At 39.6% G+C, this 24257-nt stretch overlaps 1 protein-coding gene across 1 annotated transcript in view; it reads right to left on the minus strand.

The window, feature by feature from the left end:
- Positions 1-1447: 1447 nt before the first annotated feature.
- Positions 1448-24257, minus strand: part of LOC145984186 (trace amine-associated receptor 8c) — a 170084-nt gene continuing 147274 nt past the window's right edge. The window contains exons 5-7 of the mRNA XM_083117698.1: positions 15266-15394; positions 8351-8476; positions 1448-1684 (exon numbers count right to left, since the gene is read on the minus strand). Of these exons, the coding sequence (XP_082973824.1) occupies positions 1448-1684; positions 8351-8476; positions 15266-15394 (492 nt within the window). The remainder of the gene's footprint in view (positions 1685-8350; positions 8477-15265; positions 15395-24257) is intronic.

A 24257-nucleotide genomic window follows, 5' to 3' on the forward strand; every position in this document is an offset into this window, starting at 1 on the left:
GATTTAGGTGATCCGGTCAAAACTTACGAAGCATCCTGTATATACACACTCCTGTTCACAAAAGTGACACATTTTATAAGTTTGGACAGTTGAAGTATGTGCAACTTTATGTGAACAGGAGTGTACAAGTGCACTGTATTTTAACGCTACGAGAAGAAGCAGATCACAGAAACAGAACAGAAGAACATAAATGAACCAGAATGAGAAGCGATAGTTTTTCCCGATGAAAAAAAAGCGCACTGTATGTTCCATTCCAGTCACAAAAATCTCTGTGACAATCTTGAAATTCTAACTCGCTGGGACACTGAAAATAGATTTTGTACGTGCGCATCGTTGTCACTTTGACGATTTGTTCGTGCTGTGATTCTGTTGCTATTGATAGTTGCAAGATGCAACTATTGGTGAGTATTCTGCCTACCGAGAAAAGTGTACTTAGTCTGTGCATGACCAAAATCCTACACCATATATTCCGGAAACACGGTTTAGAATCTTACTGGTATCTGACGGTAGCTTCATGCTTAATCTTTTAAAAATAGTATATACAAAAAGGAATAATTAAGAAATAGTTACTTCTCACATTATAATGTACAGTATAACGAATCTAAAGGGCACAACAATAAAAATGCTCCTATTCTTTCTTTAGTGTTCAACAAAGGAATTTGTTTGAAATATATAATAATTTATGTGATTTTATGACTTATTTGGTATATTTCGTTAGGCTTATGCTTGTACAGAACTAGTTTTTCTTTAAATGTTACCAGGATTGTATGTTTGTGTGTGTGTAATGTAAACGCATTTAGTAGCAATGTGTAATTTATATAGCTGAATTTTGGCGCGTTCATTTTAACATTTAAAATTCATTACAAAAGTATTAAATTTTACTAAGAATAATTGAAGTAGGTAAATTCGACACTAATACGTAATGTGAGCATACGTGTGTGTGCGTATGTACATATATAGTGGATGGATTATATATACACGTATATACATGCATACATACATACATACATATAGACACACACAGGCACCAAAATCGGGGGTAATTTTTATGTATGATACTGGTACCATGCTATGCCTCCTCAATAATCCAGAAGTGTATGTGTGTGTACACAACATAATTTGCTAAATTAGAATTAGTCGAGTAGCATGGAAATTGCTCATGCTTTTTGAGAATGTTTTCTATCTTCATTGGAGGGGGGAGGTGGAGAGTGTCTTCAGGTGACCGGGTTTCGAATTGGAAGGGATTCTTCATGAATCCCAAACATCACGTGGATTCATTTTTTTGACGGGGTGAGGGGGGGAGGAAATTGCGTGACTGTAAACGAAATCGCTACCGCAGTACGCCATCAGAGCCACCTAAGAGCAAATCACCGTACTGCCCAAGGTCAGGTCAAGGTTGTATGAAATATAGATCAGCGCCATCCAGCGGCGAGAAGCGTAAGTGCTCTCATATCTCTATCTGTCCGTTCTCGAAGAGCCGTAGCTCGTTGATCCTGGCCGACGGCGTTCCAGTGCCGTACAGCTTCTGGAGCGCCTGGAGGCTGTTGCTGGAGACGGTTCGTTCCAGGATCTCGCCCCAGTACTTCTCGCTGAGTCCCTCAAGGTCTCGGCCGTTGGGGAGTTGCGCCAAACTACTGCTGCAGCAACGGGATTTGCTGGTCAGCGCCTGGCGCCGGCACAGCAACTGGAAACAAAACAACATCGAGTCAGTTCTCTGTAGCCGGTGGAAGGGGAAGGAAAGAAAAACACAGCCAATATGTTCGGTTAAAGGGAAATGGGAGAGGGAGTTAATAGAAAGCTGCATTTCACTTGAAGCAAGCGCTGAAAGAGCATCCAAGCAATTGAAAAATTCCTCTTTGAAATAGCATGCAATTGTTCCATTGAACATTCATAATTTTTTCCAGAGATTGAGGCACTGCCTCATGTTTAAAATTGCTCTTAATTAATTAAATAACAATGACATTTCTCTTACCATTTCTATATTGTATATTATATATTTTGTTTTTATACACTTTTCTGAGTATCGTAATTAAATTTTAAAGAATCCTCAAATCATGTAAGTATCGAAGGAACATATCAAATTCGTAATTGAGAGCGATGTGGTTAGCACATCGCGCTAAGACACCAGGGGTCCCGGGTTCAAATCTTGGCCTAGGCATGGATGTTTGTTAGTGTCCATTCATCAATTTCATCATATCATCACTCATCCTCATCTTCGCAAATTAGCCAAAAGTGGCACAAAAGCGAAGTAAAATAAAGCAAATCAATCAATCGTAATTGAGAGTTGTAGTTATTACGTTATGTGTATTATAATAATAATAATCCAACCTAACAGGAGTAATTTGAGCACGTGCTCTATGAAGTGATAGATATCGTCAAGTTTCTTGAGCTATCCACACTAGCAATTACCTAATTGAGGGGAGCACGAAAGAAACAAGTTTTCTTCCACCTTCATTTTCACCCAAAGGGTCGCCATGTGCCTAGGCTTGCCCAGTGTTCATGGCTCGAATGAGCCTTGCTCGAAAACGGATCAAGTTACTAGTGTAGTGGCGGTGATTAGTGGGTCGTGGGGGCAGTTGCCCACCACCTACCTTTTTGCCACTTTTGCCCCTGCACTATGCTAAACCTTACCTACCAAGGGAAAGTAAAGTGTCCTTGTCCCCAACCAGTTTTGGAACCTTGCCCCCCGCCCCCCCCAAGTTTTGGCACACAATCGCCGCTACTGTACTAGTGTAACATAACACTACAGTAGTTCTGGTCTTACTCTGAGTACTTGAACCTTCCTGGTGAAAAACTACAATAACGTTTTATCACCAGAAGTAGTGTTATGTTACATCAAGGAGGTTTAACTGCTCACGGTGTAACTTAGCATTACTTCTGGTAATAAATTTTACCTTACTGTTAACAGAAGACGTGGATTTAGAAATCGAATACTCCTTCAACTCTTACAGTGGTCTCAGTACAGTGTCTGAAACCTTAAGTAAATACTCGGTGTTCCAAAAGTCCAGCGGGCCTCCCCCATGGCGCAGTGGTAGCGTCATTGCCTTGTAATCAAGGGGTCCCGGGTTCGATACCCGGTGAAGGCACAAGTGGTTCGGATCCACTTTAAACTGTAGGTCCAGTCCCGATTAGCCTTACTGTGCATAAAGTGGACTTTAAACAGCAACTCAAACCAAACCAAACCAAAAGTCCAGCATCATATTATCAGTGCAGATAGCAAGAAACACTAAAAGTAGGAAGTTCTGATTTTCGATCAAAGTGTTTGAATTTTCACCACAGAATGTGCCGTTCAGGCTGTACACTGTTACGAATCTTTATGTGAACGAAAAAATATTTTGTTGCAACACTATGTGTCCTTAAAATGGGCAATTCCGTTATCGCAGAACCATAGTCTTACCAAATAAAGTGTTGATGACGATATATAAAGAGTTTTCCTGTAGTACAGTACATGTAGAAATTTTATTGAAAAATTCAGGTTCAACCAGAACCCTGGACTTTGGGATACCGTGCCATTGCTCCAACACTGAGATACCGAGTTAGCCATGGCTTTGCGCGATTTTTCGCTGTCGCTGTTTTACCTGCGTGAAATTGATCAGTACAGTTTTGCCATAGCAAGGTTGAAGAAACAGCCCTTCTCAACAAGGCTCGTACAGTCATAACGTTGCCTTCTACGGTGAAAACTGCAGTACATTAGATTATAAGCAACACATTTCCAACATTCTCCTCTTTTCCCTATGTTCGTAATTAGGACGATTTAGGTATTGTTCGCAATTAGGACACAACAGATTGAAAGTCTACGTCGACAGACTGAAATTACCTTGGAGAGATTTACAAAGTACAGGTCAAACGAGCTCTCTCTCTGCGTCACTGCCTTATATGTTTTTTAAAACAAGTTTTTCAGTTTCATGTGTTCGAAATTAGGACATGGTATTATTCTCACTTTTATGTGTTCGAAATTAGGACTGTTCGCAATTAGGACATGTCATTATTTCTCCCTTTTGTGTGTTCGTAATTAGGACTGTTCGCAATTAGGAAACAACATTTTTAGCTATCTGCACTGATAACAGAATTGGCATGTGGCGCAGGACTTTTCAATCACCCTGTATATAAATAATCACAATCATTTTGTTTGCACTGGCTTCCAAAGGAAGATTTCATCAGAGAAAATTGTGAAAGGAAAAAAAGTTGTCGTGAAGAAAATCAAATCACTGAGCATTAGAACTCTGGTCATTATTATGTAAAACTCCCCCCCCCCCCTTCCCCTGGCAGCCAAGTTAGCAACTCGTAAAGAGCTTGGGGCCACACCCAAGGTACCAAAGATAAAATTGTTCAGCAGGATCTAAAGTGTTTCTCCCCCATCCATTTACCAACTCCCTATAAATAATTATCTTTTTCCGGAAGCCATGAAGAGGGGTGGAAGAAATCTATTAAGGGGGTCCTAATTGCTCCTCTACGTAATTAAGGAGGGTGAAATTTTTTTATGCTAAGGGAACGAGAATACTTTAATTCCGAAAAAAGTCAGAAGTTTCTTTTAAATAACTGACACGGAACAATAAAACGAATCGTTTCGTTAATAAATTAAAAACTTGATATCGTATTAAAATTGAAAAAAAATGAGCAAATTTCCTACCAATAGAGGCTTTAAGTAATTACAGTTGACAGCACAGATTATTTTGATTGAAAACGGCCCCGTGTGCTAATAAAAGGAAATATTTTCTTCGGATATTTTTTTTAGCAACATCTTTCTGCATTTGACGGTAAAAATGATGCTGGAAAGTGATTTCAAAATTTATTTTCCTCCGATGTTACAGATTTTCTAAAAATCCACATGTCAGTCAATATTGCAGGCACGTTTATAAAATTCAGTTTCAGTGGTACTGCGATGCCAGAGGTCCCAGGTTCGAACACAGATCAAGGCATGAATGCATCATTGTGTTTTCCCATTTGTTTGCATCTGTTGGTTCATCCTTACCGTCGCGATTAACGAAGAGGTAGAAAAACGAAGCAAAATAACCAAAATAAACTTTTGATTTGATTTTTGTTATTTAGCGTAGTTTTTCTGTCACTTTTAGCCAATCACGACGACAAGGTTGAGTGATTATATGACGAAATTGATGAAGGAACATTCACAAGGAACAGCCATACCAAGGCCGGAATTGGAACCAGAGACCTCTGGCGTAGAAGCACAGTTTAAGTTTCATTAAGTATTACTCATAGGAAAAATTAGGTTTTCAAAAATGCTTTCCAGCGAGTGTTAATTCTTTGTTTACAGTCGGCCTGCACACGGACTATACTACTGGATTGACACGCGTGGCTCGAAGGGGTTTCGTACTTGAGCCTAAATGCCATGATCAGCTGTTTGAAGCATTTATGGACGTTATTTAAATACTAAGAGCCTAAGCGTGTCACACCTAACATTTAGGGATGCTATGTGACCATGTAATAGAAACAACACAGTAAATTATCGCGCGATAACGGGTCCGAAACAGAAAACCCCTTCGCACCTCATGTCACGTGACATAGATGGAAGTAGCTGTCAATGGCTGCTCGCAAGGAAACATGCATATGGTAGTATGTGGAAGGAAATATGTTTCTCCACTAAACAAGCAAGTAATCAGTTATTCCAATGAAGTATGTTTATAAATACGTGAATAAAAAGCGAACCACATTAGAAGTGTGTGCGTATAATGATTAGTTCGAAATTAAACAATCTGAACTTGAGCCCTCTTGGTGGTATGCTTAGGAAAAAGGAATTACGTACTCAATGCGAGAATTAATGATAAAGAACACGGGGAAATTTAAATTATGACAAATAATTATTATTAATGACATAAATACTGAATACGTAAATAGTAAAATGTAAAAATACAGAAACTACCTTGCAGAGATGTATTTTCTTCGAAGCTGTAAACCCAAGATATGCCACAAGTACCTCAAACTAGTTAAACTTTAGACCATCACATTGAATTAATGTTTCTTTACCAATGTCCTCCTTTTTTACCTTCAGGAAAAGCAACAGCATTTTTGTAACATTATAAAGATAGTTAGCGCCCTCTGTACATGACTTTATAAGCTTTGAGAAAATTGCATTTCGTGGCTTTGTAATGTGGTTGCCCACAGTTTACTTCCATTTATGTTTTGTCAAGTTGCGTCAAGGATGGAGGGGCGAGGGGCTGTTGGGGAGAGTAAAATTCCTCTTCATTCTTCTCTTAGCTACTGCCCCTTGGGTTTTAATTTACAGCCCCACTTACAGAAGACAGAACACCATAATTAAGGGTCCGTACGGACCATGTTCGAGTCGAGTCCATTACGCCTCACAAACCAGCCGTTAAATCTAGATGTCGTTCATTTCTGCTCAGTGTTTGCAACTCAAAATATTTCCCTCCAAGTCATTTTCTTTCAAGGGCAGTAGCTTTCAAATGTAGCCATGTAAAAATTACTTCGTATTTATTTTCTTATTTGTTATTTAAGGATTTATTTATAGAGAAATGAAATCGGAAATGAAAGAATTAAGAATTGTCTTTCTCTAGTGAACGGTGTAGCAAACTCTCCCTACATAATATTTCCACATTTCTCCTAGAATAAAGTTGTCAGAAATACTCTCCTATTTTGAGCCATTCCACATCAGTTTGTGACCTATTTACTGGCTTCCCCTAGTATATCTAGGGCTAATATGTACAATGTAATATAAGCTAGGGGACTTCTCGGAAACACTGTATATTTTGGTTGAACAGAAAACGGAAGAGAATGACCATTTCCTATGATTGCATTTAATCCACTTTTGCTCGTGACTGTATCTGGCATGGTTTGGATTTTATGGATCCCTGAGCGTGAAATCTGCCCGTGCGTGAAGGTCATCCCGAGATACACTTAAGGTGGCTGATGTGGTGGGAACAACGCCAAAAGAAGAGAACTTAGAAACATGGTGCCACATGTAGGTGCGGAAAGCACGTTTCTCCGCATCAAGTGTAGGAAATTAGAGACCGGTGTTACTCGGTTGAAGGTTTCCGCAGGAGACAAGTGCTTTCCATCTCAGGAAAACCGAAATCTGGCAACATGGAAGATGGGAGGAGATTTGTTGGCCAGCAATCTGTGTATGGTCATGAAATCAGACTGGAACTTCTTTTGGCAAAGGTTGTGTGCCGTTGAAGTTAGGTCTTCTACCTAAGATTTCTATCCTAGAAACAAACTTGTCGCTTCTACCGTTGGGCAGTGAGGGGGATTTTATCCCCGGTGGGTATACTGTTTCTGGGTCTGAAGAGAAGCCTCACAACAACTAACTTGCAATCTCAATACATTGTTTGATTGATCAATTTGATTAGTTTGAGTTCACTTCTCTACCACTTTTGGTTAATCGCGAAGATAAGGATGACTGGTGATAAGACGAAATGGATGAAAAAAAAAATCACACACACACATGGACAGGACACAACACAAGCTTCAGAGAGATTATACTGGCTGTGAGTCCGTACGCCAGAGCCTCGTTAATTTGCGGAATGCGTACAGGGTGTACTGTGAGAGAGAGAGATTGCCATTTGGGTGTCTGCTCTGAACAAATGATTCTCTCTCTCTCTCTCTCTCTCTCTCTCATATAGGTTATCCCTATTCAACAGTATGGGTCGACCTCAGTAACGTAGTGGTTAGGACACCGCGCTAAGACGCTAGGGTTCCTGGGTTCGAATCTCGGCCTGGATGTTTTTTGTGAGTGTCCCTTCATCAATTTCATCACATCATCCCTCATCTTCATCTTCGCGTAGTCAAGAGTGATAGAAAAGAGAAGTAAAATAAACCAAAACAACAACAAAACAGGCCGTGATGTGGTGCCTATTCTCCATCCACTTTAAGAAGGAAGTTAATGTAAACAAAACCACGTGACTCCCTAAAAGTAGATCCTTTCCCATGTCTTAGTTCTGTTATTTTGCGAATGAATATATTGGTGGTAGCTGTACAGCTCATAATGGAAGGTTTCACAACTTCAATATAGCAGCCACGTTAAGTGATATGGCGTTATTACATGCACTACATCTCTATGCGGAAGATTACCGCGTATGCGCCATTCGAATATCCAATAGGATTTCTCAGCACATGTGTATATGATGCTTACATTGACTTCCTTCTTACAACGGACAGAGAATAGGAATTTCGTTAAGGAGGATATGACAGCATTCGAGATTCAGTTTTATTCGCTATTAGGGGCGGGGGGGGGGATGATGGCGTTTATGATCTCCATCAACACAACACGACAAAGAGAATAGTCAGTATAAGTATGTTCTCCTTCTCAGGCAAGCTATAACAAGTTTACAATGGATATTAAAAGGTTCAATACTTTCAGTTGGCACATTGTACTTACCTTCGACAGAAGAAGATCTTTACTGATTCGTCGGAAGTGGTTGTTGAGTAGCCAATAGAGGAAAGGGTTCCAGAAACTATTGCTAAGGGCAAGCCACGTAACTACAAAGTCGATGAAAGGTGGCACCTGTTACAAAAGAGAAAAATAAATCAATACATTTGCTCCATAATGTTTACTCGTTACAGGCCTCAGTACAATAAAGTGTAAGGATTACTTTAATGTGTGTAATGTTCCTATATTACCAACTGATATAACCTTAAGTAAACACAGAAGCTCGAAAAATAAATTCTTTCGGGTAGCTGATTAGAGATGATTTTTTAATACTGGCATACTTATTTTTTTAGGTACGATTGGATTAATGCATGACTAAGGGATATCAAAACTATAAATGCCTTAAAGTCAATTTTAAACAAACTGTTTCAAACATGTACAACCACCGGCAGTAAAAACCGTATTCTGAAATACTGGCTTCCCTGCAATGAGTTATACGTGTTGCATAAATCAACGCCGATGACCGAACTTGCTATCGCTATCGCCTTAGAATCACCCACCCCGTGAATCGAACCCGGGGTCTCCCGTGTGACAGTCCGACACTCCACCGGGTCGCTTTTATATATTTTCAATCGAAAGGACGATGAATGATGAATATACGAACATTCATGCCTTATGCTGGATCTTCTAAACCTGGTTTCTTACCGCTACACCACTTCAGGCGGCCCTCGGTGGCCAGAAATCGATACAGTGAGTGAGTAAGCTTAAGAGTTTCGTCTTAAGTCCAATTTTATGTACAGATAAGCTAATTGGGACTGGATCTATTGTTTAAAGTGGGATCCGAATCACTATGTGTATCGAATCTGGGACCCCGTGATTACAAGGCGACGACGTTACCACTACGCCATCTGGGTAGTTCCCCAGAAATCGATGCAATATCTCACCACCGAAGGTTTCCGGTCCCAACTCCGTGGGAAGGGTGGTGTTTGGCGATGTGACTTCTTCAATTTCATCTATTTATGGTTCATCCTCATCGTAGCGATTATAATCTGTCTCGGGTATCTCTGGAGACAGGCCGCGCATAGCGGCGGAGAAGGGGAGAAATCGAGTGGACAGAGCGAAGCAGTACGCGCTGCTGTGAAGTCTGGTAACTGCAGTCGCTTTCCCCCCTTCACGCAATTCCATTCCCTCTCACGCGTTCATTGGCGGAGCTGTCTCGCGACTTGCGGAGAGACTAGTTTTCGTTTGCTTCCTCCAGAGATACCCGGGACAGTGTGTGGCCAAATACGGTTGAAAAGGGACTTCAATACAAAACTGCTTCAGTCGTTTTAGACGACTTCTCAAGACATGAAAGTTCAGCTTCCGTCCTCAGCTCTTGGATCGAATAATCTGCTCATAAATTCAAGTCAAGAGGGGATTCGGTGCGATACCTTTAAGCTTCATCTTTAGTACAAATATGTGAACCCCCAGCTCAGTCGTTCGGCGTTGGTAGCAGTATATGAGATAGCTTTCAACGGCCTCTGCACATCCCACAACACCCTCCGCTACTTCCAAAAAATTTTGGTAGCCAAGGCTCCAGTTTCCATCCTGTTGCCAACTTGTGTAATCCAATTTGTTCTCTCTCTCTCTCTCCCTCCCTCTCTCTCGTCGACCGTCTGTGGCCATCTTCTCCTCCGTACTTTCATCTTCAGTTTCTCCACAGCATCTACAGATCTCTCTCGTCTCCTCTTCCTAGATGCCCCTTTTCCCCCGCTTCTTGGACAGCATGGAAAAAGTTTTAGACATTTTTTTCTTCTTTTTTTGAATCTCACGGCTGACTCACGCAGGAATGTCAACATTTCCGTTTTATAGGATTACCAGGACATAATCTCCCGAGAAAACCTCACTGGTTGAACGGGAGATCCTTTGTAAATAAGTTATAATTCAATCGAATATCAGATGGCGGGCTGGAAAGGAAAGCAAACAAGCTTATTTTCTCCCCACATTAGCCTTTCTGAACGTCATCTCCTGGGGGTAGATAAAAGGAAAGAATTCGCGCAGGAGAAGGGAACTTAAGCTGAAATCATAGATTACTCGAATCATTTTGAGTACATTTTTGTAAGTTTCTTGGATTCATTTAATATTTCCACCAATATGATATTATAGTCTGTAATTGATTCTAAGCCCTGCGACAGGTTAAGTTTGCAGCAGGTTTTATGTATCAATCCGCGCGAGATCCGAGATCAGAATCTTCCGTGCGAGTCTTGCCTCAACCGCCGAGCTGTTTACATCGCAGGCACTAAGAAAATCCGCAGTATTGCCAACCGCACAACACATTAAAACCCTCATATGCATGTAAAGCGGAATGTACTTTTGCCTCTTTTTGTCTCCTGAACCATACAGTTTTTAAAGTACTTTCTGCGCATATATTATTGTGTCATTACTTAATCTAAATCGCGAAATATCTTCGAGACACGAGGGCATGTGTGTATATTTCGAGCACGCAGGAAAGAAAAACACAAACGTAAAAGTAAACGTCAGGCCCCTTTTGAATTTAATGACGAGTTATTGTTTTTGGTTTAGAAAGAAATAAATCTATGAAAAACTTTGTTGTTTCGTTCGCATTAGATCCGTTTCTATAAGACACACGCACTTCAAGTTTATACCACCAAAAAAAGCATAATTTGTTATTGGTGATATAAGCAATGGAGTGCATTGTCTGCTAATATTACTCTGGTTTCAATTTATGAATCACTTCACTAAACCAGGATTCAAATCTTGGTCTGTCCATTTCTTGGTAATAATCATCCTTCCCTTTCTTTGCACGGAACAGTAAACATGCGTCTTCAACAAAGCCTTCATTGCCGCCAGTGGGTGAAACAATAAGCATCCCCCCTTTCCCATCGGTTGCTTTCAGCCCTGGTGGTGGTTTGCACGGTGGTATCCTCCCACGCTTGATTCAATGTACGCCCCGCGTTGACGCACGTTTCGTCCAAATAATAAACATGTTTCGTCTCACGGCAATATATTTTAATACCGCGGAAATTATTTTGTCGTCAACAACAAAAATAGTTTCCTCCTCCTAAACTCAAACCGCAAATCATTCAACACCCGAGACAATTCATGCGCACGTTGACTGCAAATCACCTCACGCCCTGTTTAATTTTGGTCTTGTTGCCGTAAGGAGAAATATGCATTCAAAACAACTTGCTTGACTCTGTAGAGCTTTCTCTTTGGATGGTACCCAAAACAACACTGACAAAACCGCGCCCAGAACAGGAGACCTCGATCCAGCCATTCTCGCCGCTGTATAGCACGATTAGCAATGAATTACGATAAAAGGGTTAATATAATGGGATGTGCAACACTGGTATCACCAATTCCACGCGCTCTGCAACTCATTCAGTCTCGCTCGACTCGCTCTGGAGTTTCAGTGTCTCTTCAATGCAATAGACATCCCAGTTGGCGAATCTGCGGTTCCAAGTTAGTCTGCACAATGATTGCAACCGATCAAGTCCATACCATTTTCTTGCAAGTATGCAGTTGGGTCGGAATAGAACCCGTCTCAGTGGAACTATATTCTGCGCGAACGTTTGGATCTACATATGCGAAAATATCTGGAAATGGTGGAGATATTTTTCTTGCAGATCAGTCCAATTTGATACTCTACGATATGTTTTTGGGGACAAATATATTATTAATAATAGTAATAGTAGTCACTATATTCCTCACATTGAAAACATATATCGTATCAGTGTTAAAGACAAATTGTATTAATTCATTATTCTGTGCCAAACTAAATCTATTTCATGCACCAGAAACGCATTGATTGCTGCAGTAAAGTGGGTTCTCTGGCCTTGACCAAGAACCATGTTTAATGTTTGATGCATTCTTGTGTATAGTTTGCAAAGATAACGCAAAGTGCATTATATGATGCTTGATTTTGATTGATTAATTGATTTCGTGTTTTAAGTCTACTTTATCCACAGTAAGGTTAATCGGGACTGGACCTACAGTCTTAAAGTAGTATCCAAACCATTATGTGCCTCCACCAAGTATCGAACCCGGGACCCCTTCATTACTTCATTACAAGGCGTCGACGCTACCACTGCGCCATCGGGGAGGCCCGCATTATACAGGGTAATTCAAAACAAATGGTTCGACATCAACATGCCGGCCCCTGTGGCGGAGTGGTTAGCACATCGCGATACGACGCTAGGCGTCCCGGGTTCGAATCCTGGCCTGGGCATGGATGTTTCTGAGTGTCCATTCATCAATTTCATCATATCATCCCTCATTCCCATCTTCGGAAATTAGCCAAAAGTGGCACAAAAAGCGAAGTAAAATAAAGCAAAGCAAATAAAATAAAATAAAAAACCAAGGCATTAACATGAAGAAAAACTGGACGTTTTACTGACACGACTCACATTATAAAGATTCAACATGGGAACCACGTGTAATGCGGTAAACATCCAATCGATAATCAAGTACATGCTATGCTCCAGACAGCAAGTCATTGTCCATGGTTTCGAAGACACTAACAATTCACAGTTGTAACTTTGGCAAATCTTTCGGAAGGGTGAAGCATGTGCATTACTACCAAAACGCATGTGGAAATGTCTTTCCACCATTGTGAGTGACAATCAGTTCATGATAGCTCCAACACACAATACACCTTCTGCTGGTCACTAGCCATTTGGCAACACTGGCGATCCTGGTGGAACAGCGCCAAAGCAGCATAAGCCCAGACAGTGAGAAGAAAATTTCCAGAGTTTTTCTTTATATAGTGGCCTTGTTTGATTTTCTATCATAAATAGCCGGACCCCGTGGCCGAGTGGTTAGCACATCGCGCTGCGACGCCAGGGGTCCCGGGTTCGAATCCCGCTCGGGCATGGTTGCTTGTAAATGCCCATTCATCAATTTCATCAATTTCATCACTCATCCCCATCTTCGCAAATTAGCCAAGAGGCACAAACAGCGAAGTAAAATAAATCAATCAATCAATCTATCATAAATAGTTACGTCATAATAACTGTGTAAAGTTTGAGCGTTCATTTTGAATTTGAATACAAGTGAGTAGTTCTACATACGTCGACCTCCACTATAATGCATCATTTTTATGCGTTTTTGATGCACTTTTCTGCATCCTTCACGATGATGCACTTCAACATTTAGTCTGAGCTACACACTTTATGTATGTTTTAGATGATACATTTACTATTCTGTGTGTAGGCAGGTTTCTCACAGCAACCTTCAGTTTTTCCGATCCAGTGCTTCATGTCAGAGTAGTATCCACTTCATCATCTATCATCTGATATCTTCATCTTTTCCTGCACCTCTCTCCGTTAACCGCTCCTTCCAGCTCACCTTGTACAGTCGCGGACACTTCTGGGTTGTAATAAGCCCACGTGCTTTCAATGTGTTCGTTGCAAGAGAAGGGAAGTTAAGCTGAAATCATAGATTACTCGAATCATTTTGAATATTACCCAGAATTGTCCGTGACTCTACCAGGCAGTTCCTTTTAAATCAACCTCCGAGCTATGTTTTTTTCTTTACTTAATCCCTCCCATCACAGCCTATATTTTCATCAACTCTTTCCATCACTGTTATTTCTTACTTTAACTGTCCACACTACATGCTACATTCTTCGCCATAGACACATTACTACAGCGTCTAGTTGCTCTCATCACAGATTTCTTGTACAAAAGTTGAAATTGCCGGCCTCCGTGGAGGAGTTATTATCACGATGTGCTACGATGCCAGGGGTCCCCAGTTCGAATCTCGGTCTGGGCATAAATGTTCTTTGTGAGTGTCCCGTCCATTCATCAATTTCATCATCACTCATCCTCATCTTCGCGATTAGACATAAGTGGCAGAAAAGTCAAGTAAAATAAACGTAATTAATCAATCAGAAGTTGAAATTTTGCAAAGTTTACCAGAAAGAAGCCTTTATGTAAAAATATATATCTATATGTATGGTGCCAAAGACCATACAAGCAATTATAAACGTGTTTTTTAATAAAAAAAATCGATTTAATTTTTAAAAAATTAAACGCACACAAACATATAACGCACAAGAGTGTCTCATATAACAAGAATTGTCCGTGTTAAGTAAATGAGACACGACAAGAGTTTTTCTTGAACATTTTCCTGCATTCTAGCTTCATCTTTACGCGCATAAACATACGTATGTGCAAAACTCAAAAGTCTTTCATTCGCGATACATTTGCACTTGGTAACTACCAAACAGGTTTTCATTACTCACTTGTATTAACCTAGAGACGATTGTGTACTTCATATCGTTAAATGGATCCATCTGAAATTTGAAATCAAGGTATCACTGGAAAACAATTAGGGCGCGTTATGTTTGACATTATGTGCGAAAATGATTTAATAGTAGTCTATTATACACTGAAAATATCAAATTCAAAGGTACGTACTCACAGCAGGCTCGTACCCAGGGGAGGGGCCATGGGGGTCATGCCCCCCTTCGAGCCATGACATTTTTAAATGTGAACCTATAAAAAGTTACGAAAATAACATCGACGATTTTACAAACTTGTAAAAATTTCAATTTTGTCCTTGCATAAATGAATGTGTTTCTTGTGTAGAGAGGTAGTCTGCAGAAGTTATTTTCTCTTGGTAGACAAGCATTAAGAGGCCATAATACGGGGGCAAAAAAAAAAAAGTCTGGAACAACTGCCCCCAGGTCCCCCCCAAATAACCGCCACTGTATATACACACAAGCACCGACTTGACTCCTCCCTCAAAAAAATTCCTAGGTACGGGCCTGACTCACAGGCTCACCTATTTCAACTTTTTAATCTCATATCTAAATGAAAATTGTAGTTTTACCTTTAACATAATTATCTATTTTAAGTATAACACAATGTTAACACAGTCTTAGATTGAACAATAAAGGTTACTAAAAAATACAATGCTTACTTTAGATCCAGTGCATGCTGCCACAACTTCTTGAATTGTCCAAGGAGTAACCATAACTATGAACCCAAGCGACATTGCTGCCATCGTGCGGGAAGCACTTGTACTAAGCCTTCGTTCTTGAGCAACTAGCTGGAAAGAAACATGGCCATATTTCATCACAACAATTTAACTTAAATCCATCAGAAAATTAAATTGTTAAAATTTACAATCATCAGCCTTTATCCTAGTGACACTTATCGTACAGTCACGTCACGGACATTCCTGCGTTATAACAGCCCCAGTGACTTTCAACGAGATCGTTACAACATAGTGTCCGTGACTGCACATACGTCACTAAGTGGGAAGGACTCAAGCTACAGTAGACATAGTATTCAGGCGTTTGATGCGTTCAAACACAAATATCTTCCTTGTAAGTGAGACTAAAGCATGGCTATCACCGCGAGATTTTGAATCTTGACAACTACACTATCTCGGGAATGTTTGGAGCGAGCGAAAGAAAGCAATTCTCTGCACAAGTAATGACGCGAGAGGAATCGATTAAAGAACACGTGCGAGAGAATGGGATTGCGTGGAGGGGAAAATCGACTACATCTACCAGCCGTTTGAAGCGACATTAACTGCTTCCATCCACCCACTTGCTTTCCCCCTTCTCTAAAGCCCATACGACCAAAGAACATGATATGATCCATATTTTTATGTGACGTTATTACTTTACTAGAAAATATGTCATTTCTATACTATTGTGATAGAAAGAGTAAATTTTGTGTTATTGTATGTAAATTGCACCTTGATTGGGATGTATATCTCTTGTTTAATAATTATTGTGTTTTATGTACTATTTTATGTGATTCAATGTATCTATATATTTGATAAGATGCATTGTGTGGATTTGGAATGTAAACTTGTGTAGATGTCCGATTTGTTTCTAGCATCTTTGTAATTAGCAAGTGCTTCATCTCTATTTGATCTGTGATCTTGAAATAGTATAAAAGCGAGGATTTCGCATAAGAAATTAACACATGCGCCGCATATCGTAGATAGATTTTAAAACTCAAAAGAAATGCTCGGTGTTGTGCATACATCTTGGTATGGTAGTTTGGGGAGCAAGCTAGGCTTATGCGACCATAGGTACGCCGATAGCCACGCATTGAGGTTATGTGATATAGTTGAGTCGAGACACCGACAGAAATCCTCACCTTCATAAGAAGCATATTTGCATTATAATTGTAATAAATGGAGATCATTTTATTTTATCTACGGCAGTAATGTGGTGTTATTCCTCTCTGCTGTGAAATATTGCCGTTGCCTAACACTAGCCCTGTACCTGAGAGGAGTCTGTGTACTTCAGCGAGTCTCGTCGTTCACCGCAGAGCAAAAATCAGTCATTATTATTAAATAAAATACAACCAATGAATACCTTAATAATAATAACATAATGATATACTAAAACGTATCAAACAAACCCAGTCATTTCGTCTCCAGATGTCAGATCGCCAAACGACGGAAAGACAAAAATAGAATTTCAAGTGTGTTCTTTTGGCGATCGGGCTTTAGCGTTATACACGGCTTGCTCCATATTTTCCCGGGATAGTGTATACTTCAATAGAAGCCCGGAAGTAAAAAGTTTCCCGTGCCTTCATGTTTACAGAAATGGGCTGTAGAACTTGTTTATACTCGCTTCATATTTCCTTCTTCCCTAGTTTCTCCTTTCCCTGGTATTTTCCGAATGGGATAACTAATTATATTTTTTATTATATTATTTTGGGAAACACTATTTACTACTTCAACTAGAATTTGGGTAACGACAAGTTTCCTTCTTGTTTTCTCAAGAAATATGGTAGATGTAATTAATGTTAATCCTTTTTCCAGTCAGATGTTCAATTACATCCTTTGCTTCCACTTCTGCCTCTTCACTTAGCTACGAAACGGACTCCTCTAAACCTATTTCCCAATGCACTTACACTCAAAAGTTAAAACAAGCATTATTAAGCAGAAAGGCGGGCAGGAATGGTCAATATGGACAGAAGTCCCTTAAAAGTCAGTCACTTTTGTTGAAATGAAGCGGGTTTCCATGACAACGGAAATCTTAATTTAATCTTTTCAATCAGCGGTGAAATTCTGCCCACCCTTGCCCCCAACATTTTTCCATCCATCTCCTCGATCAAATAAAATGAGGTGATTTTACAAAAATGCTCCGCGATCGTTCTGTCATAAAAAGGATGGAGATGAAAACCTTTTTACTTTCCTTAAAGTGGACTCGATGAACACCGTTTATGGGCATTTACAGTCATTTGTTCCCACGCCTAGGAGAGGAAATTGATCAAGGAAATGGAAGTTCTTAATCTCAGTTATAAATTTTTATAACCGACAGGCATTAGGTTTCCAATCGCGCGTCGTTTTGCAGTAAAAATGCATTTCGCTTATAATTGGCGCCATTTTTTGTCCTTCCATTCATAGGCACACCGAAGAGAGGTTAGAATTTCCTTTTGGACTTCATTTCCTTAATGAATACGAGATACAGAGTGTTCCAAAATGTTTCATCAAATTTCAAATGGTCCTATACTCGGAATATACAAGGTCAGACTTGTGATATGTCAATTTGAACGAAACCTCACCACCGTTACGTGCCGGAATGAGAGAAGTCAACGATAAACATATGGGGAAATAGTTGGTAAAAATGACGATAGATGACAGCACAAGTGGAAAAACTGAAAGTAAATTATTAATGAATTAAGAGGAACTATAAAGTGATTAAAACTAAATAAAACAAATAAAAAGGAATGAGTAGTGATTAAATGATTGTAAATAAATAATGAAAACATAAAAGAAGCTTAAGATCGACATAATCCTCATACGTTGTACAAATAGAAGATTAAAGAAGTTAAGCAGCTGGTTCAAATCTGTCTTTTTTTTTTCTCCTGGCAAGAAGGAAACTTCTTGTTCGAGTTTTGGTTTGGTCCCTTGGTGGTGCTATATCCATATTTGTCGCCCCAAAGCATATCGAGTAACAGTAGAAACGACAGGGAGGAATAAAAGGGCTATTATTCCCTGAAAGAAGATGATCTTTCAGTAACAAGGGAAAGAAGTACATAATCTTTCCCATAGAAGAAGAAAGAAGAAGATGATCTTTCCCATAGAAGAAGAAAGAAGAAGATGATCTTTCCCATAGAAGAAGAAAGAAGAAGATGATCTTTCCCATAGAAGAAGAAAGAAGAATATAATCTTCCCATAGAAGAAGAAAGAAGAATATAATCTTCCCATAGAAGAAGAAAGAAGAATATAATCTTCCCATAGAAGAAGAAAGAAGAATATAATCTTCCCATAGAAGAAGAAAGAAGATGATGATCTTTCCGTAGCAAAAGGAAAAGGAATATAATCTTTCCATAGAAGGAGAAAGAAGATCTTTCCCTGGAAGAAGTAGATGACCTTTCCCTGAAAGAAGGAATAATTTTTTTTACTAAGAATTCATGCATATAATCGTAGAAGTCTCGGAATATATATATCCTTATTTATATCCATTGGTATATATCGCTGCTGTTTGATTCGCATTCCAAAGAAAAGAACCCATAACCATAGAGATTAGCTGAGGTATAAAGAAGTTGTGCTCCTAAGTGTGACATACACAAACAAACGTAGCATCACAAATCATGAGTTTTATTGAGTTTCCGTTGTAAGTTAGTTCACTTTATGCACAGTAGGTTAATCGGCATTGGACCTACAATTTAAAGTGGGACTATGGACCTCCATCAGGTTTCAAACTCTGACCTTATGATCACAAGGCGACGACGTTACCACTACGCCATTGAAGAGGCCCTCATCCCAATTCACGTGGTTTACGTAATATGTTTTTTATATCTCTTTTCTGTTACGTTTGGCTAATCGCGAAGATGAAAATGATTGATGGCATGATGAACTTGATGAAAGAACACTCACAAAGAAAACCCATGCCCAGGCAGAGATTCGAACCCTAGATTCACGGTGTTGTGCTAACCACTCCACCGCAGAGATCAAAACAACGAAAATTATTGAATATTAACTTTTGAAGAAGTTAATTATTATCTTCCTTGAGGTCGGCTCTTCATAAGTCACATCATGCCTTGTAAGTGCTCTTTGTGATCTGTAGTTACAACATCAAGAATAGAGAAATTTGTGCTATTCTCACTGCATTGGTTTGAGTTTGTGTTTTAAGTCCAATTTATGCACAGAAAGGTTAATCGGGGCTGGATCTACAGTGGGATCGGAACCACTATGTTCCTCCACCGGGTATCGAAACCAGGCCCCTTGATTACAAGGCGATGACGTTACCACTACGCCATCAGGTAAGCCTTATTCTCGCTCCATCATGTCCGTCATCACCGACTGCACAGCGATTACGAAGCGATTTTCCTATTCACAATTGAACTCAAAATGTTTCAATGTTCTTTCAGTGAGATCAGCCAGGCCTTCCTTAAGATTTCTGGCTGCACACGTTCTCAAAAGAACGGGCACACAGAGATTCAAACAGGAGCATTCTTTCTGGAAGTTCTTAAGCATAAAGAAATTGAGCTGATGGCGTGGACAATTTAGGAATACTTCTCTCGTCGCAACACTTTACGAAACTATTTCTGAAATGGTAGGTAGTTCCGTATAAAAGAGATTTCCACCACATTGTGTTAGTTTCATCATTATAAGATTTTAACTTCACGATGAGGATGAAATAAATCTCTTTTCAGTAGTGGAAAGAATGTGCGAAGCAAGGGCCCAAAGGTACCTAACGTTGATCAACAGAGACCGAGTGCTGCTACAGCAAGACAACGTATCACCCAAATAGCTCGTCCAACTCAGATCAAACGCCCGGAGACAAACGAGATATTTACCTATACTGTGTCTCACGAGTCTCTGGAGCAAGCGAACGAAGACATGTCCTCTGCGCAAGTACTGACTCGAGAGGGTTCGAACGCCTGAGGATTTGCTCACTCGCTTTCTCTCCTTCTCTACCGTTATGTGCAGTATTGTTTCACAGACTTCTGGGACGGAGTACACCCAGTATACACCTCAGATCTTGCACTTCCTTCTAGAACTTTAAATGTATCGAAGCAGGAGTCTGAGACTTCGTCCCTAAGCTCTAGTGCTAATATCGCCGCGGAATTTACAATTTGGCTAATAGATGGCACAGGAACAAACATATTACTAGAATGGATTGTATTTTGAAGATAAAAACATTTCTATTGTACTGTTTCTCTAGATTTTTCCATGAAATCTGAATATATAACAATGTCTGTCATTTTCATCTTGTGCCAACTTCTTTATTACTATCAATACATTATCATGATTTGTTCACAGAAACATTGTTGGTGTTATTATATTATTCATAACTATCGAAAAGTTCAGAATTCAGAGTGATAGGTATACTTCCTGATTAAAGATTCGTTTCACACATATAATTCTAGTTTATAAAAAAAATGATTGATTAATTTGGTTTATTTTGCTTTCGCTTTTCTGTTTTATAATAATCCTGCTAAAGTATCTATGAACTAATCACCTCTTATCTTATCCGCTAAATTAGGGAATTGAATATACTTTACTACGTTCCACAAAGTAAAACGGTTTTGGGTTCCATCCCCACTAGAAATAAATTGCAGTCCTTCGGATTCCACCATAATTTGCCAATCTGAGCATAAGGTGGACTCATGGGACTTATCTCTAAGTCCTTGTTCCTCCTTCAGTCCACATGATGACTCAAATTGGTCTTAAGCCTCTCATAACTGAAACTGAAAGACTTCCACAAGGGATTCTATAACATACAAGCTATAATACAATATTGTTCTTTTTATTTTTACTCTTAGGATTTAAGCCTGTTGGGACCGGAGACAATAAAATGTCGCTTCCTCCAATTCTGAGATGTTCAGTCAGTCAGTCGCTTACACTTGCCTCGTTGCTGTTATCTTTATTACTTCCAAATCACCTTTTACAGGCGTTTACATAAAGATTAGTGCATACTTCCGAGGTATGTCGTCACTACAGGTAGGACATGACGTAATACAAAGGAGATTCAAATTAAAACTTAACTTTGTTTTTGCTTCTTATGTAGTAGATAAGGGTTGCACACGATTGCTGCATTTTAGCACAGACCTAATGCTGATCTACATATATATATATATATATATATATATATATATATATATATATATATATATAACTTTGAGTTAGTGCCTTTATACCTAAAGAAGAATAAGTGTTTGTGGTCCACATGCAGTCACTTTGCACCCATCTGCCTGCGAACTGAGGCCATTGTCAAACTTTCTCCTCCATTAGTAAACTTGCTGGTGTTGTAAGCATGCACAGATATATTGAATTTTCATTTGCCGCGAAATTTCTGTACGTTTTAGGCTGATAGTGGGCAAGAAAGCACTCCTCTTCATTGGCGCAAGTGTGTATAGTAGGCGCTTTCTTTAAAATAACAAAAATGGCGTTTTGAAGCTCACTTGATCAGTGTTGCAGCCTTGAGGTCGTTTTGTAAATAACAGTTGATACCTCGTGTAAATTTGAGCTACAATTTTTATTGGACTTTTAAGGTTTTCATTTGACGCTTGCATTATATATAAGTTAAGAGTAGATTAAAAAATAGTTCTCCCATCTAAATTTTACTTTTAACCTTCCCAGCTGTTTGTCTTCCATATTAGGAAATGAAGACAGTGTTTCAACAAATGTTCTTAACTTTTTGAGAATTACAGCCGTTTACACTGAATCTGAGGACGTTTTTTAGTGCCTTGCCTTTTTAATCTGTCGTGACAGGCCCCTTTGCAACTTGCACTTTTTACCCTCACCAATGGGCTCTTTTACTCCCCTTTTTAACTCTAAGGTAAGGATTTTAGATAAGGGAATTGCCCCGTATATTCTGAATTTACTCAACGCATTTAAACCTTGATGTCTGTGATATCTTCGGTTTCTTTAGGGACAGAAATTGAATTATACTAATATTCCCGAAAAACGAGAATCGGTACAGGACTTACAGTTTAATGTGAGTCCAGTGGGAATCAAACCCGTTGACCCATGATTAAAAAGCGACCGCGATAGCTACTGAAGTACTGTGGAGCTCAACATGCACGTTGGAACAAAGTAAATATAAAGCGGAAGGAAACAAAAAACAACGTTCACTGAATTCTTGGAAAGCTACGACTCCATTCACGTCACGTATACATTTTTATCCTTCGGCCTTTGAAGTATTTTCTGCAGACAAATATGAGGTGCTCTCGTTGCGAAAAAAAAGTAGAAAAGAGCAATTTTTTTCCTCTGAGGTCGTCACCGAGACTAATCTCCAAGAAAGGCCAGGCTCGGATTTTTAGACGTGGACGGCGAAAAATAAATACTCTGCAGGGAAATACATTTTTCACTAGCCATCTCCATTGTTACAAAGGAATTTTTCGGAATTTTCAGTTCACGGAACAGCATAGAGGATCTAGGAAATTAATGATGCACAACACTGTTGCTGTTACTGTTATTGTTTTGCGCAATGGGTGGGGGGCCTCTGAGGCCAAGCATGATATTAAAATAGCCGACCTCCATGACGAAATGGTTAGCACAGCGTGATCCGTCGCCACGGATCCTGGGTTCGAATCCCAGCCTGGATATGCTTGTTCCTTGTTGAGTGTCCGTTCATCAATTTCATCATATCATCATTCATTCTCATCTTTGTGATTAGCTAAATCTGGCAGAAAAGCAAAGTAAAATAAACGAAATCAATAAATACTATGAAAATATATATAAAAAAGGTAAAGTGCTCCCCTGTGCATAGCACCACGCCATGAAGGCGTATAGGGGGTGTGGGGGTAACGCCCCACACTTTCTTGATCCAGTCGTGAGTGGGGGTGATGTGATCAGCATCACGCCCCTGACCGCCTTTACCCCCCATGGTTTCCCCCAGGTACCCATGTTATTCGACGCTGGGTGGGCGCCGGGGCCGCTTCCATCGTTAGAAAAGTTCCCGGATTTGAACCGGCCGGGGATCGAACCCGGGACCTTTAGCATGGTAGTCAGACGCGTTACAGACTGAGCCACCGCGGCCATATGAAAATATATATATATTTATATTTCGTATTCTTGTGGAATATATAACCATTTGTACACACTTTAAAGCTAATTTTACAGATTTTGAATAATTATTTTGTTGTGTACGTACAGTTATCTGATTTTCCCCTTAAAAGTACAACGTTTCCTTTTCACGGACACACTTTTTATTTCTTCTGCCATGATTACAATGCCGTGTTATAATGTTACTCACGAATCAGATGAGAGGTTTCCCATTGCACGAACGCAACCGACGAAGCCTCCTGCCTCGCTCACTCCCTCCTTTCTGATCCCTCTTACAACGCTACAGTGGCGCTGCTCGCTCTGCAGTCCCCCACGTGTATACGAGAGCGCTTCTTAAATAAACTTTCTTGGCTAAACATCAACAGAAGAAAATATTTAATACTTACATTGATGGACAAAATTCTTAAGAGTGGCTCCCCAAAATATTTATTCGATAAGATCTGTTCTCGTAGAACTTCGGTCGAACATAATATTCGAAAGAAACACAATCTAAAAATCCCCAAACTTAAAACCGCCACCTATAACAAGTCCTTCATTGTTACAGGAATCAGGGAATGGAACTAACTGCCTGCCCCATTGACTAACATTATTTGCCATCAAAGTTTTAAGAAAAATCTAAACAACTTACTATTGTCCCAAAAACTACATTGACCTTCATATGTTAACAATTGCACTTACACATCATACAATGAATACCTAACACCGCCTCCCCCCGCACACACACGATGAACTACTGAAGACTTATTACTTATCTTTACACCACAGTATACACACTAATCACTTCAATGTATTATTTTATCATATAATCTTTGTATTTTCTTTATTGTATTATCATGCTCAATGTGTTTTTTCTCTTTGTTTTTATTCATCTATTGTATCTTTGACAAGGGTTGGTTGTAAGAACGGCCCACGAGGCCGAAAC

Source organism: Lepisma saccharinum, chromosome 1 (assembly GCF_977018435.1).
Source record: "Lepisma saccharinum chromosome 1, izLepSacc3.1, whole genome shotgun sequence".
Taxonomy (NCBI): domain Eukaryota; kingdom Metazoa; phylum Arthropoda; class Insecta; order Zygentoma; family Lepismatidae; genus Lepisma; species Lepisma saccharinum.